Source organism: Heterocephalus glaber, unplaced genomic scaffold, assembly GCF_053883595.1.
Source record: "Heterocephalus glaber isolate CG9 unplaced genomic scaffold, H.glaber_assembly_v1.0 deba00001509, whole genome shotgun sequence".
NCBI lineage: Eukaryota > Metazoa > Chordata > Mammalia > Rodentia > Bathyergidae > Heterocephalus > Heterocephalus glaber.
In genome coordinates this window covers 40,655,266-40,673,823 of record NW_028258325.1, presented here as the reverse complement: position 1 = coordinate 40,673,823, position 18,558 = coordinate 40,655,266, and the positions used below count along the sequence as shown (strand labels likewise).

The 18,558-nt window shown below is 41.5% G+C and overlaps 1 protein-coding gene across 4 annotated transcripts in view; it reads left to right on the top strand.

The window, feature by feature from the left end:
• Window positions 1-36: 36 nt before the first annotated feature.
• The window catches only part of Txk (TXK tyrosine kinase), a 76,689-nt gene continuing 58,167 nt past the window's right edge, over window positions 37-18,558 (top strand). For 3 of the 4 annotated variants that reach the window (XM_087187571.1, XM_087187572.1, XM_087187569.1), the window contains exon 1: window positions 37-16,496. In XM_087187571.1, the coding sequence (XP_087043697.1) occupies window positions 16,442-16,496 (55 nt within the window). In that variant the 5' untranslated portion in view covers window positions 37-16,441. The remainder of the gene's footprint in view (window positions 16,497-18,558) is intronic. The other variant, XM_087187570.1, reaches the window with a different exon arrangement.

Below are 18,558 nucleotides of genomic sequence, written 5' to 3'. Positions count from 1 at the left end.
AGAGGAAAGTGGGTCCTTTTTAACTCCCTTTCACTTAGGCAGACATGTATGGGCATGTCTCTCCACCCTAAGCCCCCATGGGGCCTGAATTATGGATATGTGAACCTGCCCACGGTGGGCACAGCCAATTGGAATCAGGTGAAAATATGAAAAAAAAAATGAAATATGAAAAAAAAGAGGGATCAATTGGTTCCTAAATCTTAAGAATTTGCTCCAGGGCCCTGATACTCTGGAGGTGCAGGGCCCTGGAGCAGAAGGACCAGGTGATGTTAACAAAGACAAACCCTCCTCCAGCTTGAGCTGCGGCAGAGTAAAGGAAGCTACTGAGGGAGATGCAAGTGGTGTTCTGAGTGGTCTTCCAGATATTTCTAAGGGGTCTGGTTAGATTTTGCCTCCTACCTCAGCGATACTGTCTGTTACAGCCTCCCCATAAACCCTGCTGCCCCTTTTTTCTGAGGAGGGTTGTCACCCTTAACCACCTCTAAGACACTAACTGAATTGGAGCCTGCCTTTGTCCTCATGAGCCCCATGGAAAAAATACTGTCTCATTCACCAGTAGAGACCATGGAAACACATTTTTGGTATTTGTGGGAGTAGAAAGCTGAGGAAGACATGGTGCCTTCCTTCAGGAGTTCCGTCCCCTCTGGGACTGCCATGGTCTCTCCTGCACCATGAGGCATTTGGTGAACACACAGGCTGGAGCCAGCTGCTCCAAGTAGCATCTTCACTCTGACCCTGGAGAAACATCTTTGTGGTCTGGAGTCCATCTGCTGAAGACAGTGTTCATTTCATTCTTGGACTTTATTTATTTTTTATTTTTTACAAGGGAGAGAGTCACAGTTTTCCACATTTGTGTCACAGTTTACCACGTGCCTCCTCATCTTCCTATTTAACTGTGTCCCCATCACAAAAACATACACACCTTGAAAGTAACTTGTAGCTCATCCAAGGAGCAGGCCTTAGGGAAGCTGAGCCTTACTATCCTGCCATTCTTCAGCCCCTTCCCTTCTCATCTGAGGAGTGTGGGAAGGACAAGGCTATGGTGGAGTGAGGAGAAACTACAGTTCCTACCCTGTCATCAATGCTTCTGATAGGAAAACAAGAAAGATAATACTTGGGAACATTTTCTTCAAAAATCTTTAATATTTTCTCTAAAATTTAAAGTTTTATAGCTAAGGCAAAAGATGAAGTAAAAAAATAGAAGTATGTACCCAGAATGCTAAAAAGATATTAATCTATAAGGCAGGAAATAGCAAGGGCAATGTGAATATGCTATGTCTTCATTAAAGTTGCCCCTTTCACTAGTTAATTTTTGGTTGTGTTTTCCAGTGGGATGAAGTGAAACTCTGTATTGCATTTTGCGTTGTTGATATTATTGTTTTCATATTTCCCAGCAGTGCCTAAGTCACCTTGTAAGAGTAGTCACTTTTTTATGTGTATCATTGGATTGTCTTGCACCCCCAAATAAGGTCCCTAAAATGTTAATCCTGAGTCCTGGGACAGAACTTGGTATTCTAAAACCTAGAATCCATTTGTTTTTACCACTGATTGTGTAACTTTAGGCCAGGTCCCTTATCCTATCTGTTTCTTTATTTCATTGTATGTCCAGAAAGGGCAGTCTGACTTGATTTTGAGGCCCCTTTTACAAAAATTTTGTGATTTCTTGAAAATGTTGTTTGTAGTCTCTACCTACACATATAGGAAGGAGGAAATAATAACCCCCCTCAGGATGCAAATGATTAAACTTTCTTATGTAGGCCATGAGTTTGTCATTCACATGCTTTGAGGTTTTTAGAATAGGAAAATAGGTGGGGTTAACTTTGCCCGTGAGAAACATCTTGGGCGAATGATGATTTCAGTTAAAAGATGTGTTTTTGTGAGAGGAGCCTGGCTGAAGAAATGAAGATTATCTTTTGTGTCCCTGCAGAAAGGCAGCCATGATTCTGTCCACCTGTAAGTAAGATACGCTTGGTCACTTGTTTTCATGGCTTGTTCTGGGTGTGTTACTTTTGTACACCAGAGGACGTTTTGTCTACACTGGCATAGCACACACTAGTGGAACTTTGAAGATAGTTTTCCCAGACATAGTGATAGGGTTCTGTTTCTTATTTAGATAACTATTGTGGTGATGGAATGCTAGTAAATTCTCAGCAGTGAGAACACAAATGCAACAGCAGATATCATATCCTTACATCTGTAACGTGTGTTGAAGTGCAATCGTTGTGAAGTGTTTGTTTTTAAAATGGTATTAAATGTAAAGAACTTAGGGTTACAGGCCAGGAGACTGAGTGCTAGTTCTGGCTTTGTCACATCCTTGGTGGTCACCGCTAGCCACTTCTTAATGTCAAGTTCCTGTCTAAAATGAGGACTGCATTTTATCCACCTTCCCCCAAGATTTTGCAAAGAAACCACAGATAAAAACGACTGTGCAACATGAACTTAATTTTACTGTTGCTTTGGAAGACTATTCAGTACATTTTATAATTCTTGGAAATGCTGATTAATTTATAAAACTCAGAGGGCTTTATTGTGCACATAGTCAAAAATAGGGAAGAAAAATACTGTCTCTGATTTTAATTCTCAATGTCTCTGGAAACTATTAAAGTTCAGTCAAATCAGATTAGACCAGCTATCAAAGTAATGTTTTTACATTCCTCATTTTTAGGTGGCAATAGGAACAGTTGATTATAATTTTTAATTGTCACTTGTTGGTAGTATTTGTAAAAAATAAATCATGCTATTTCAGTTGTGTCTGCCCAGATGTAACTTACAGCCCTAATCTACTCAGATAAAAGCAAGGCTGCTTGCTAGCAAAAATAGAGGCCAAGCAGATCAAAGCAGAAAAAGTTAAAAAGCAGCAACATGTGTCCCCACCTCCCCTGCTGGCAGAACAGAGCCGAGCAGTGACATAATAAATATTAAAAGCTGTGAAAGCATCGGTTCTTCATTTCCCCAAAGGTCGGAATGAGAGAAAAGGCTGAAAATCATAACAGGAAGCATATATACTATATATATAATACATATTATATATATATAATAATTATGAGGGCTGAGAGAAGCTTTAGACTGCCTGGGGGATGAAGTAAGAGACCACCCATGGGAGGACTATTTTGAGGAGCATTCTCTCTGGCAGGAAAGGGGATGGTTTTGATCCAATCTCACCATGCCTTCCAGCTGATAATGTGATTTGATGGTCAGAGTCACCTGTTTCCTTCTGCCATAAACTGCAGCTAGACACGAGTCCATTTTCTTCTGGGTAAAATAATGAGCATTTACAGTTGTCAAGGAGAAAGCCCAGTGGTACTTCAGGGTATATTATCAAAAAATAAAAAAGTGTTTATGTATTTGCAAATACATTTGTTGTTGTGAGGGCCGTGGTGGCGACCTGGCTTCATAAGCTGCCGTGGGGTAGAAGGGCACTGTGGGAGGTGGGACATGGACCATGCTGAGTGATGGCAGATTCTGGGGGAGGATGGGCACTGCTCTGGGGAGGTTCCACTGGTGAAGTGAAATTGGAATAGCCAGGGTTTCTGCTAGCTAAAGGCTTCCCTGTGGACAGACCTAGCCCAGGAACATTACGTAGATGACAAGGCCTAGGAGGAGTGACTAAGGGTTAGAAAATTTTGCCTCTTGCCTCCCTCACAGCCCATTTTTGCCTAATTTCTCTGCCTGTTTTTTTTTTTTCCTTCTCAGTTGAGAGAAAGAAAATTATGTAAGTGGTTCTGAAGTTAGTATGTTGAAAGTGTGCCTGGAATGCTGTTAAAATGAATGTTTCTGGCCTGCGTAGTTTGGTCCCTTGGAGCACACTACCTGTCCAGGACCTGTTTCTAAAGCTCTTTGGGGTCTTGCTCCTTGGCTCTCACGGCAGCCTTGCTAAGCTAGTATCATCCATTATCACTTTTGTTATTAACATGAAGGCAAGGAGGGTGGCTGGAACAGGCAGCCTCTAAAACGGTTCCCAAGGGAGTCACACCCATATGTGAGTCTTCTTAGTTCCTCACTTCTCATGACTAGGATATGGTAAGAACAAAGTATGTCACATCTAAGGTCAGGCTCCGGTCTCGGTGCTCTCTGGCTCTCTCTAGGATTGTGAGCTGCCATGTTGTGAGCCCTCTGAGGCTGCATATGGGGAAACCCCATCTGGAGGAAGCAAGGCCCCCAAGATCTGCCAAGGGCCTGGAGAGTGAGCTGGCAGTGGATTTCCCATCTCAGGTAGAGCTCATCCTGTTTGCAACTTCATGAAAAACCTTGAGCCACAGGCACCCAGCTAAGCTGTTCCTAGACTCCTGACACACAGGAACAATGAGATCATAAATATTTCACTAAGTCTGGGTATCCTTTGTTCTCAAAACTAAACCCAGTGGCCAAAGCAAGGAAGGCCACAGATCAGAAACTTGTCTACTTTCCCTATCATTTTGCCTATGTCTGGAGTTGATCTCCCTTCTCAAAAACAGGCTCAGTATTAAAGTGGACACTAGTGTATTTAAATAATTTCATTCTTTCCTCTTGTAACTGCCTAAAGTGTATAATAACACTAATTGCAGCCACCACCTGTAACTGCCTCTGTGAGAGTCCCAGCCTTCTCGCTCACTGAACTGCAGACCCTGCCATTCCTCTGTGGAGCCCCCTTGGCCGATGTCATCTGCCCTCCCAGTTACTATGAACAGAATGTGGCCCAGTACCAGCCTTGTAGCCTGGCTGGGCACTTCTACACCTTGCCAGCTGGCCAGATGTCTTGGGTGTGATATCTGCAAGATTATTGTGAACTTTGAGTCCACAGACAACAGAGTTCTAAGAAACAGGACTCCGAGGTGTGGAGGAGGGCAGAGGTTGTATGGAAGGCAACTGCAGAGTCCTGGTCACACAGCTCATTAGGGGGAAGAAACCAAAATTCTGCAGTGCTTCCGGGTGTTGGGAATGTCTAGGGGTTTTCCCTGGCTGTAGCTGGGAAACAGATGACCCATGTTTTGGTGAGACCAGCTGCCTTTCCTTATAGCACTCTACCCCTGGGAGCACTAGTTGCCCAGGAGCAGGTGCCCCATCCCTCTTCTCAGACTTCTAGAGTCTTTTCACCCCTTCTCCACAATGCGCTCTTTCAGGCCCCAGACAATTTTAGCTCCATTCTTATCTTTCACTTTAATTTATCCCTTTACCGTCCCATTAGCCAGGGGAATCTTTCCTCTTATAAACAAATCCCCTACTCCAGGAAATCTGTCTACTTTAAGGTTTCTTTCAGTGTAATGTTGAACAATAAAATAGTTTGGGGTCTAACACAGAGTTCTTCACTTATTTTGTCAACACATGTTTAAAAAAAGTAACATTTCTGATGACCATCTCTTCTTACATGAGTAGACATTGTATCAAATGGACAAAAGCATGCACACTTGCACACAGGATAATTTAACACTTTAAATGCATGAATTTGGAATAAAGGAGAGCTTTCTAAATTGAATAAACATGTCTACGAAAAACTCCCTGTATTATCTTTCTTTCCTTATTTTCTCCTTCCCACTGACCCACTGGTGTGCTTTCATGGTTTGGCTTTGAGAAGCCCTTTTAACTCCTGGTCAGAGGTAAAAATCTCTGCTTCCCAGAAAATCTGGGTTAACTCAATTAAAATATGTTTGTCCTCAGGCCAAAGCAGTGAGAAAGTTTGACTTTTCTGTATACTTCTGGGAAAAAAGTAAGGCATCTCTTGTAGGAAATTACGGGATCAGCTCTGGTCATTCAAAGCCACGGTGTTTTGAGGCTTCCCTACAGCCAGTCAGCATCAGATGCTGCTTACACTAGAAGCTCATTGTCTTGAAACGACAATGTGCAGCACCCCGGATGGGCAACAAGCCTGATTTTCAGCTCAAGGTAGCTCCTGAAACTAAGTAATTTCAAGCCATATTTTAAAATAAAAATTACTAGCCACCTGCTGGTTATGATGACTATATTCAATTGTAATGAATTTCACTTGAGGCACTGATTCAAAATGAAACTGACATCGGAAACACCACGGATGAACTTGATTTGACGCTGATGTGACCTCAAGACCTTAGAAATGAGAGTTAGCAGCTTTGCCTCCCTGACAGCCCTAGCCCCTTGGCTTTTCATCTCCTGGCTTTGCTGTCCTGGAGGGACCTTAGGAGCTGCCCTGACAAATGAAGGCTTTTACTTTTGCATCCCAATCAAAGCCCAGTTTTTACAACCAAATAGATGCCCAGCCTAGATACAAGGAGGACGAAGCTTTCCCAGGAAAGATCCCAATACCAAAGAAATGAGGGGCTCAACTCCCTGCTCCAGGAGAGATGTGCCGATTCCAAAAGGTCACAGAGATTATGTCTAGATACAATGCCCATTTTCCAATTTGCTGGCACACGAATACATTAAAGACATCTGCTGAGGAATAAGAAGTAGTTGAAAAAACAGGGCAGATGTAAGCCTGGGAGAGGAAATCCAACTCCTTTAGGAAAATCCTCAACCTGAACATATCCTTCCCATGTGTCCTCCTTGCAAGCAAATAGTCAGTGCCCATCTTGGTGCATTTTAGGCTTTCTGGTAAGGGCTCTTTCTATGCATGAGTTCCTGCCTAAATTGGGAATATTCTAAAAGGGCAATAGCTTTCTCTTTGCAAGTTAATCAGCAAAAGGATTCAGTGCATGATTTCTATGATCACAGGGTGCATGCTGAAGGGACTTCTCCATTCACTCATGGATCCGGATGGTCTGTAATGCTGTAAATTGAGAATTACCACTGGTCTAATAATCATTGACATTTCTCTTGGGATAAGTTTTTAGATCAATACTTCAATCTATAAATACAGATGCCTACTGTCTTGGGAAGTCATACCAAGCAAAGGAACACTAAAGAGCCACTTGACTTTCAGAGTTTTTCTAGTCATGCAATTATTTATTGGGAAGCAGCTGTTTGCAATCCCTTTGCTGGGTAGCAGGGTTGGATCCATAAACACGAGAGCAACGGGCTTCTCTGCTTACAACTGCTCTTGGTTTTCAGGGGGAAATAAAATAACTTATAATTAAAGCAGCAGCAGACTAGGACTAGATCTTTAGAGGCAATTGTCTTTATTATTGAATCAGGAAAGATAAGTAGTTTTGAAAAGCTTTCCTTCTAAATTCCAGGTTGCAGAGAGGGCCAAGGGGAATGTTTTTGGGTGTATAGTCCTCTGTGCTGGTGTCAGGCCATGTGTTGTGAGATCAGTGAACTGGGGAAGGCCTTGCTCTAGTCCCCTGATATTTCTGCCTGTTGGCTGATACCAGGAATTCTCAGTCTAAGTTCTATGTATTTAAATTTAAGGTGTTGTGATGGTTAATTTTATGGGTCAACATGACTGGGTCATGGTGCCCAGGTATCTCACCAAACATGATCCTAGAATCTCAAGCACATCAGCTCACCCCAGAGGACTTTGGACTTGCTAGCCTCCATAATCATGTGAACCAATTTAACAAAACAAAAATGAAACAAAGACACTTCTTTCTGTTCACCTTGAACAATACAGGGATTGTGTAAATGCCACTAAAAGAAGTGTGGTGGTACAATGGTGGCTACTATTGTACCAGTCATTTTCATCTTGCAAAAATAAAGTTCAGAGACTCTCCTGAGAGCTGATTTGATAGTGGAGAAGGAGCTCCTGATAAGATTCCAAGTTGAGAGAACATCTGCTTTTGAGTCAGGTTGAAAGATTAGGCTGAGGAGGGGAGTTGGATGGCTGAAGATTCTCGGTGGCTTATTCCTTCTTCCTCTGTTTTAGCCTCTCAGGGAGAAAAACCACAACTATTTCTGTGTGTTTACGTTAAATATACTCTGAATACTCAGTAAATGCTCACTGAATGAGTTCTGGGAAACTGGGTGAGAGAAAATATGGGGAGGTAACTGCTCTGTTCTAGTTGCTTGGCTCCTGCTATTTTATTTATAGCAGACCTTTGACTCACAAACTCAATCTGTTCATGAGGGCTGGTTGTAATTCAAGTTGGTTGTAAGTCAAGACTATTTTTCCCATAAGAAATAATGGAGATATACATAATGCATTCTGAACCTCCCAAAGCACCCTTTAACTAACATTTTCATAATAAAAAAGGGTTGTATAGCCTGTGTAATTTACCAGAAACACCAATAATTTTCCTAGTGTATTCACCAAAAATTATAAAATGTGCCTAGTTTACCAGAAATAACAATTTCATACCATACTCACTATTCAAATTGACATCTTTGGTTTCCAGGAAGGGAATAGGGGCCAGGGATTTAGCCCAGTGGTGCCGTTGCCTGCCTCGCAAGTGCAAGGTCCCGAGTTCGATGCCTGCTAGCAAAAAAAAAAAAAAAAAAATCCAGGAAGGGAATATGAAATAAAAGGTGGTTATTGTTTGGAAGGAGAGTCCCCTTTCATAAGAACATCAGGAATCTGGCTCTCTGGTGTCCTTTCTCTCCTTGGGAGAGTCTAGCCCACTAGGACCTGCTGATGGTTCACTAGGTCTCAATCTTTTCAGAACTAAAAACTGGTCTAAGGTTGTCTGTTTCTGTCTTTAACACCATTCTGAAGTATGACATGATATTGTCATTAAGCAAGTGAATGCAGTGATTGACCTTTTTTCGGTCTGGGTGGGTCTTCTCTACAAATACTTGTAGCTCTGTCCATTTTTTCAGGATTTCCTTTATTTCAGAAGAAGAACTTTGCTGCACTGATTGTTGATACTCCCCCTCCTCTTCAGAAAGCTCCTCAGCTGCCATTCTCTGTTGCTCAGTCAGAAGTTGCTGGAGTTCCTCTGTGGACAATTCCTCTGAGTGTTCCACCACCAGCTCCTCAACATTACCACTGTCTAACTGCAAGCCCATGGACTCTGCTATAGTGACAGTGTCATCAACCACAGGGTCAGTTGAGGGCTCAGGCTCCTCTACACAGCCTTCAAAGTCTCTCTCCTATATAATTTTAGGCCACACTTTCTTCCAGGAAGATCTCAGTGTTCTTAGAGTGACACTGGCCCAGAATTTCTTAATTAACCCCACACAGGAAAGACCAGCATTCAGGTCGAAACTCAAGGCTTTGGTCATAAGTTAAAACTAAAATTCTGGTCATAACCCAAGTTGTTTGTATGTAAGGCTGGTTGTAACTTGAGGGTCCACTGTAATCTTATTCATTGGATAGTCTCATTGTTGCGATCATAGACTGAGCAAAACTCTCTGGGCTTGAATTCTGGCTTAGCTTCTTAGTTTGTATCTGGACAAATCCTCAACCTCTCTGTTACTCAATGTATCTGTAAGACTGAGATAAGTCATGTTATCACCATATACTAACTGGACCTGATTAAGTTTAAGATAGGTCCTGTTGTGAGCACTGTGTAATAATGGGGCCCATCTCAATGTTAGTAACATAATGAGTCAGTTAGTATGTAGAGTAATATCCTAGTATACATAGTGCCTGTCATATGGTGAGGGCTATGCTGACAGAAGTAGGAAACAGATATTCCTAGAAGATAGTTTTTGTTGCCTTTATTTTCCAGATGAGCCATCTGAGTAGTTGCCAGGAATCACTTCACTCCTACAAGATAATGGAGCAGTTATCTGATGTCACATCTGTCTGATGCAAAAGGCTGCTTGATCCCATATGCTTTCCCAATACAGAAAAAAAACTAATAACAGTGCGTTTTAAATAATTTCAGTTAGCTTCTTAGTTTGATGCATCCTTTGGATAAGCTCTTTTTTCTTTTCCTTTTAAAAATAGGTTTAAAACAAAAAGTAAGTCTTGTGACCAACTATAAATGGCAGCTAAAGTTCCAGAAGTGCAGTTTCTTCAACTGTGCTGTTGCACATAGTCAAAAGTTCATGCTCAACCTAGCTTTCTCTGTGCCCTACATCAAGCTGTGAGATACTACTTGATGGAATGAATTATTGGAAAAGGAGAGACAAGATCTCATGTGATGTGTAGAGCCTGGTGAGGTCTTATTTAACAGCCATTTATTGAGTTCCCTGGATGCTATGAAGAGGACAAAAAAAAGGTATAACAGTCCCTGAAATTCAGGAGTTTAGAATTGAAGTTTACAAGAGCTTGGAATTGAAGTTAACAAGTGTTAAGAATCCAGTGTTTTTCAATTTGGGATGATTTTATGCCCAGGGGTACATTTGACGAGTCTGGGAGCATTTTGTTTTTCAGGGCTGGAGGGTGCTGCTGCAGGGGATGTTAGTGAGGGAGAAGGCTGTGTTGCTGCTGGCATCTGTGTGTAGAGGTCAGGGATACTGCTAAACACCCTCAATACGCAGGACAGCTCACCACAAAGAACAATCGAGTCTAAAATGTCAATAACGGTGAGATTGAGAAACACTGTGAGAGATGAAGCCTAAACAAAGAAACCACCACTGAAAGTGAAACCTAATTAAGGGCCACAAGGTGGGACAGGTTACATGTGCATTGGGAACCCTAAACAAGATGATGCTGGGATGAAATGGAAGTCTTTTTCAGGAATGTGCAAAGTGTACAGGAATTGAGCAAGTGGAAGAAGCTAATGTGGTAGAAACTGGTGAACACTAGAGTCAGAGAAGGGTAGGTCAGGTTATGCAAGACCTTGACAATAAGGGAGGATGTAACGCTGAAGAAGAAGAGCAGCTGGCTGGGGTGGCTTTTAGGAAATGGCTGTATGGAATGAACTGAAGGGGCCAGCTCAGAGCAGAGAGCCCAGGGTCAGATGCCTATGTTCAAAGTCTGTCTCTCCACTTAAACCTCTGTGGTTCAGGTTCACTTCTATAAAGTGGCACCTACTCCAGAAGGTCATTGTGAGGATGAAATGAATTAATGCAGAAAAGCACAGCTGTGAGTTGATAAGGTTTATGGCAGGTGGATAAGAAGGATAATGCCGAACAGTCTGAACAGATTGGATATTAAGGGTGGGGCTCAGGACAAACCCAAGATCTCTGGTGAACATGGAACATGGGAAGACTAGAAAGGGGAACTGATAGAATGTTTTTCTTGTTAGGAATAATGAGGAAGATAAAAATTCTGCCTGAGGAAAAGATAAGACAGTGGCTGAATAAGGGAAATAAAAACCCTTTTGCATATATACTAAAAATCACATCTGAGAAGTTATCTGTCCTAGAATAGCAATCTAACTAACCACAAGCCTACTTGATTTTGTGGGGTTGTTCTTTCTTTTAATCTAGAAATTTTAGCTTTGAAATATTTTGAGCATATAGAAAAATATGATTATATATAACATGTTAGTGATTACTAAACAAGTAAAATAATCATTATATGTGCTTGTTTTTGATGATATTAAATGGTTTTAGATTATATTAAAACATGAGGTCATAGATCATCATAGCTCACCTTGCTGGTCCATCTTACAAAGGTTTCCAGGCTGAGGACAGTTTGGTCTGCTTTGGCCAATGGCCAAATTATTTTCCATCATAAATATCTATGGTTTTTTTTTTTGGTACCAGGTATTGAACTTGGGGCCTTGTCTTTTTGAGGCAGGTGCCAGAACCACTGAGCTAAATCCCCAGCCCTCGTGAACATCTATTTAAGATTCCTTATTACATAGACACTAAAAATCTTCCTTTACTTCAAGCATTGTCATAATCTAATTCTATCTTTCTGCCCTTATTGTCCACTGCTTCCTATTGCACCTTATTCTGTTCCCAGATAGTTTGCATATATTGCCATTAGGACTGAATCAACATAGGTGGGTGTTCTGAGCAAGCTTAAGATTTAGTGCTCCTTCTAATATTTATTAACAAATATTCTAATAAAATATTTATTGACTATATATTATATGTCAAAAATGGCTCTAGTTTCTTAGGACATATCTATAAACAAAATAGACAAAGATCCTCGTTTATATTCTAAGGAAAGACAGATGGTAAAAAATTAAGATGAATAAATTGGATAGTATGTTAGAAAGTGAGAAATATCATAAAAAAGAAAGAAATAGAGCGGAGTAAGAAATCTCAAAGTTAGGAGTGAAAATGGCAGTAATAGTTATAGGGTAATAGTAATAGGGTGTACTCCTTGTTGAGGAGGTGAGGTTTGAGCAAATATTGGAAGGGAGTGAAGGGAGTTAGGAGCTCAGGTCCTTGAAGGAAGAGTGTTGGAGGCTAAAGGAAGACAAAGAGCCCACAGTGACAGCAGGCCTGGCATGGACCAAGGTGGGCACCATGCCTGGGGGAAGTTAGCACATGCTCAGGCCAGTAGGCCACAGGAGACTGGATCACAGAGGGCTTTATAGGCTACTGTGAAAAATTTGACTGTAGCTGAGTGAAATGGAGAGCCAAGTGGAGTTTGCAGACAAAGAGTAACATGATTCAACAGGTTTAAATTAATCACTTTGGCTGCTGTGCTGAGAAAAAAACAAAGTGTAAAGATAGACACAGGAAGGAGGCTATTCACGTAAGTCAGATGAGATGATAGTGGTTTAACCATAGTAGTTACAGATGTGGTGGGGAAAAGCTGTAAGATTCTGTGCATGCACATGTGTGTGTTTTGGGTAAAATATATTGTGTTAGCTTTCTGTTACTGGGGAAAAGTACCCAAGATAATCAACTTAAAAGGTTGGGTTCATGGTTTCAGGGATTTCAGAAAATGGTCACTCAGCTCTATTGCTTTGGGCCTGTGGTGAGGAAAAACATCATGACAGGAACATGTGACAAAGGGCCTATTTACCTCATGGTGGCAGGGCAGCAAAAAGACATACGCGAGGGACTGAGGTCTCAATATTCCCTACAAGGGGACATCTCCAGTGACCTAACTTTCTTCTACTAAGCCTCACCTCCCAAAGGTTCTACCGTCTCCCAATAGCAGCACAGGCTGGAGACAGTCTGGAGAAGAAGCTTTTAGAAGACATTCAAGCTCTGTATTATAGCATGCACTTAACAGAAAAGTTGCCATTTCTCCTCATTTTCAAGTGTATAGTTCAGTGATGTTAAATACAGTCATATTATTGTAGAGCTATCACTATTATCCATCTCCAGAACTCTCTCATCATCTAAAGAGGAAAGTCTTGGAGTTGTAATTTTTTTATGGTACACTCAGCATGCTTTCCTGGCAGATTGGCCCAGGGTATGCAAAAGAAAGAGAAGAGTCACAAATAGATCAGTGGCCTGAGTCACCAGAAAGATGGGATCACTTTTGACAAGGTGGGGAAGGGTAGGTGAAGCAATCTGTGGGAGGGAGGAATAAACAGAGTTCAGATTTCATCTCAAGTTCATTTTCTATGTCTACTAGAAATGCAAGTGGAACATTTGAGAGTACATTTGGGTATGCAAGTCTGGAATTCATTAGAACTGGGCTAGATGTGTACATTTTGGTGCCATCAGCTAATAAATGGAGTTTTAAAAGAGAATGAGATAATGAAAAGAGTGGATGAGAAAGGAAGAGATCAAATGCTTTGAAAGATCAGGGAGACTGAGAAGGAAGCAGCAAGGGGACTGAGAAGGAGGAAACCTAAGGGCAATAGTGCTGAGTGCTATTGGGAGGTCAAGGAAGGTAAGTGTTTAAGACTGACCATTGGGTTTAGCATTACATAGGTCACAAGTACACCTACCAAGAGCAGTTTTTAGACGTAGTAGCTTCAAAGCTTGGCTGTAATGGATTAAGAGAAATGGAAAGACAGAAACTGAAGGTAGCAAGCATAGACTACTCATTTCTTGATTTTATAACAGGCAACAAAATGAAGGAAATAAGATTATTGAGTAGTTTGTTTTGCTTTGTTTTAATGGCAGAAGTAACAGGATATTTGTATGTTGATGGGGAAATGATCCAATACAGAAGGAAAATGTTGATATAGAAGAGGGAGGGAGTATTTTTAAATTTGAATGCCTCCAAGTGGGCTTGGGCATAGCACTTTGCCACAATCTACATTATATTCAGACCTGCCTTACTCATTATGTAACCTGCATTTAATTTTGCATCTCCTGGGCCTAGATGGATACAGAGCTAATGGATCTCTAAAACACTGCTGGAATAAATTGGTCAGAATATAAATTAGACCCACTTTTGCCAAAGGAGACAAGCCCCTGAGTGCTAACATAACCTCTCTCCGAGAAATGTATTCTTTTCAATTTACTCATTCAGACATACTAGATGAAAACTGACAGTCAGAAGCAGCTAAAATTCAAAAACCAAATAACATGATGTAGCACAGATTTTTAGGAATCAGTGATGCATTGTATTTTTATTTCCAGAAATCAGCCTTAGGAAATGAGTGGTTTCTGAGTGCAGGAAAGGAAGAGAGAGAAAGTTATTAAATCAGGATGAGTGATAAAACAGCATAGGGAACTTGCCTGGTGTTGAACTTGAACTGTATATCTAGACGAGAAGTTTGTCATTGGACATACAACATCAGTGGCTAGAAGAATTAGCAATGGTAATGTCCAAATCAGAGGAAGGCCAGTGCATGCATGTAGGTTGGGAAGGAAAGGAACTAATATGTGTTGATTACTGTCCTGCGTATCTTTACTCTTTTCTATTCTCTTTTACTGAAAGATGAAAGAGGGATTAAATGCAGTAGCCAGTCTACACGTGGCACACTGATCCTTAGCTCTTGTTATTCATTCCTCTCTACCCTACATTTTATCCTGGCTAAGAAAAGTATGTAGGGGTTAGTTTACCATGCATCCAAACCCTCTGGTTAGATTCCACTCGTGGAGATGCTCTGGAGGAAGTTGTAGTAAGGCCACATTGAGCTGGCTGTATCTATCCCTCACTTCAGATCATGGCTTCTCTCAAAGTCATTTCTAGCCAACTTGCTTCTTTCCCTCTTGTCTTATTGGACCTAGCATTGGTGACGGTTTCACTGCTGTGGCACCTGTGCTCCTACACACCCTTTGCAGACCCCTTACCCCTATCCACAGCTTGTAGTTTGTATCTTCATAAATAACCCTCTTTAAATGGTTCTAATTTAATTCATGTTTCCTATCAGAACCCTAACTGACATGGTTGGTATCAGAAATGGCTCAAGAAAACATATTCAAGTTAGGACCGAGATTGATTTGGTCTTTTATTTAGAGCTACAGGGATAGCCTCTTTCCTAGGAGAAATAACGCCATTATAATGACTCAAATTATAATTGGCAGTGAGGTGGGAAAGAATGCAATAGGAGGGCAAGATGCTGTTCATATGGAAGTTTTGGAAAATTCAAGCATGCAAATTACAGCACAAATCCCCAGGAATTTGGAACAATTTCTTGACTCTTGATGATTTTTCCATTTGTAAAGTAGCTCTTGGCTTGTTACTAGTGATGACTGAATGCTTAATCATGGATGAAATACTTACGTCATCTAAACTTCCTGTCATGAGCTTAGTGTTACCTGATGCAATGAACTATGAAAGTGGGCATGCAGAAGTGATCTATCATAATATGGAAGAGGGATCCAGCATATTAAGATAGCTTCATCAGCAGGAGACTTATATTCATGAATTACCTGCTTTTGAGGCTTCTCCTTTGACACGCATCAATGGTCTCATCAGCTAGTGGAGGAAAAAGCTCAGGCCTGATTTTCAGACAGATCTGTATTGTGAGCCTGTACCAATAAGAAATAAACAGCCATTGTTCTACCATCCCATTCAGAGGTAGCCTGACACATCACGTTGAAATAAAGTCCTCCCAGGACTTCAGGAAGGGTAACTTCACTTCATTAGCGACAAAGTCAGTGGCACTGATTGAATATTGACTCTTGACCAAACAAGTTAGCCTGCTAATCAGGAATTTAGATTGGTGACAAGGGGTCTGGGGGAGAGATACATGGCTGAAACTCTTAGAATTGAGGTAGAATGGGAAAATATAACCAGAAGTTGACAAGATTAATCATTCTGTGCAGTCAATCTTTTATAAGTCCTGTTCGTGTTTGCTTGGTCTACTTTACCATGTGTTCCGTAACTCAGTAGCATCTGGCTTGATAGCACAGAAAAAGGCCTGTGAAAAACCTCAATTATTACGCCATCTGAAAGAACATCTTGCAGTGTTTGGGTGGTGTCTTAGAGGGTGCAATAACCAGCAGCAGAGTCAGGCTCCAAGAGATTAGAGACTGTAGGGGCCCTCTCACCATTTGATCGAATAACTCTCTGTGACCTTGGGTCTGGTGGTTTGAGGATTCTATTTTCCGGAAGGATCCTTTCACTAGGGAGTAACGTATTGGGAATCGAAACTTCCCTCTGGCCATTGTGGGATTCTTTGTCCCATGGAATTGACAGGCACTGAAGGGTAAATTATCCTGATGGCCAATTGAATTGGTTCTTGAGCTGGAATTGGGGACAAAAGAGGACTTGGGAACCCAGGGAATGCACTGGCTTAGTTTCCTTAATGTCTCTAATAATGATAGATCAATGGACTACTATAACAACCCCAGAAGACAGGACCAAACAAGGACCCACACCCCACGGAAATGAATATTTGGGCCATTTTACCAGATAAAGCACCTCTTCAGCCAAGGTTTTGACGGAGGCAAGGGGGAACAAAGAATGCATACTGGCAGTGTCTGTTACTTTCAACTTGGGACTCAGGACAGCTACAGAGGTAACAGGCAATTGTGGGTGTTTTATTTTATCCTTTTTTCTTATTTCCTCTGTACCTTGCAAAATCCTCATAGTGGTTAATGGATAGTGGTTTCAGATGGGAGTTTGATTAAACTGACATCACCTTGTGATAATGTAGGAGCTGATGGAAATTTGTCTCCTCTTCTGGGGACACAAACTTCTTACTCAGATGAAAGACAAGAGTGGATGCTGCGAGGTGGACTGTGGTGGCTGCCTTGTTCACCCCTCTCCTCCCGGATCCACTCTCCACGCTTCTCCAGCCTGCTCTGTGCTCCTGCATGGACTGTGTACAGAAATCTGGCCTCTGATTGGGTTTGGCCAATGAGGAACCTAGGCAGAGAGGGAGGGAGGACAGGGTGGGAGGTAAGGAGATCTACCCTCCTTGGTTCCTCCCTGAGAAGGTGACTTGGGCTGTGTCCCTTGATGGGTGGCAACTGCTGTTTTCACGGTGGCTGGCACCGCAGATCTCCTCTCCTCCTAGGCTCTAAGCTTCGTCACTTTTGGTCTGGTCCGTCTGTGCCGGGTTCCTGCACAATCTTCGTAGCTTTGTCACTCTCTGCCTACTTCTCTAATTACCTCCGTTTATAAGTAAGGTTTTCTCAGCTTACTATCATTTGAGTGTGCCTTCTGATTCTTGCTGGGATCCTTACCAGCAGTATTTCCTTCATGTTCCAAGGGCTTTCAAGATGATACCCAATTTAACAGTCAGAACAATCCTATTGCAATGGGTCTTCTCATTCACCCTCTTAATATATCCCACATTGTTCTAGGTGGTTCACACAGTTGATCCAATTAGCCCACACAATAGTTTTGAATGTTATGTATCCTGTCATTCCCACTTTAGAGATGAAGGAACTGAAGCATAGAACAGTTAAGAAATTTACTCCGTATCACAACATTAGAGACTAGCCTATGCCTTATAAGACTTCCCAGAGAGAATAGGTATTGTTTCTCACATTTTTACAGATGGAAAACTAAGAGAGAGTTAAGAGACTTAGCCAAGACACAGTCAGCCATAGTAAGATTAAAATCCAGGTCTGTCCAACCTCAAAGTTCATGCTCATCTCTAATATGCTTTGCAGCCATACCAATCCTTTCTTTTCAGGTGTCAATAGGAGCATAAGCAGGCTGGGAAATGCAGGTTCTATGAAAATAAAACATCCTTCTAAAATTCAGAACTTTTTGATGATCTTTAAAAAGGGAAATCATTTCATTTAAATCAAGGCTAATCTTCATAATAAAAAGATAAACAGGGCCGGGGATTTAGCTCAGTGGTGCCGCCGCCTGTCTCGAAAGTCCAAGGTCCTGAGTTCGATCCCTGGTATCCTCCATATATATATATACACACACACACACACACACACACACACACACACACACACACAGCCCAGGTTTGTTAGTTAATTCTTTCTTTAAACATTCAGTTTATATTTGGACTTAATCCATAAAAAATTTAAGAGCCTATTTTTTATTTAAAAAATTTTTAAAGATTGCCCGTGAACTGGCACAAACAATCAACAAGTGGGATCTCTTTTTACTAAAAAGCTTCTGCACAACAAGAGAAACCACCAGCAATGTGAAGACAATCCACAACGTGGGAAAAAATTTTCACCAGTGGTCCTTCAGACAAAGGTCTACTATCTTGAATCTATAAAGAACTTAAAAAAATCAGACCTCCCAAATTTAAAGACCCAATCCAAAAATGGGCATCTGAAATGAACAGACATTTCTCACACAAAGAAGTAGAAATAGCAAATAAATACATGAAAAAATGTTCAACATCACTGGTCATTCGAGAGATGCAAATGAAAACAATGCTGAGATTCCACCTCACCCCAGAAAGAATGGCTGCTATCATGAAATCAACCAACAACAAATACTGGCAGGGCCGTGGGGAAAGAGGAACACTTGCTCCACTGCTGGTGGGAGTGTAGACTGGTGCAACCACTGTGGAAATCAGTATGGAGATACCTCAAAGAACGAGGACTGGAAGTCCCACTTGACCCAGCTATTCCCTTGCTGGGTATCTTCCCCAAAGAATT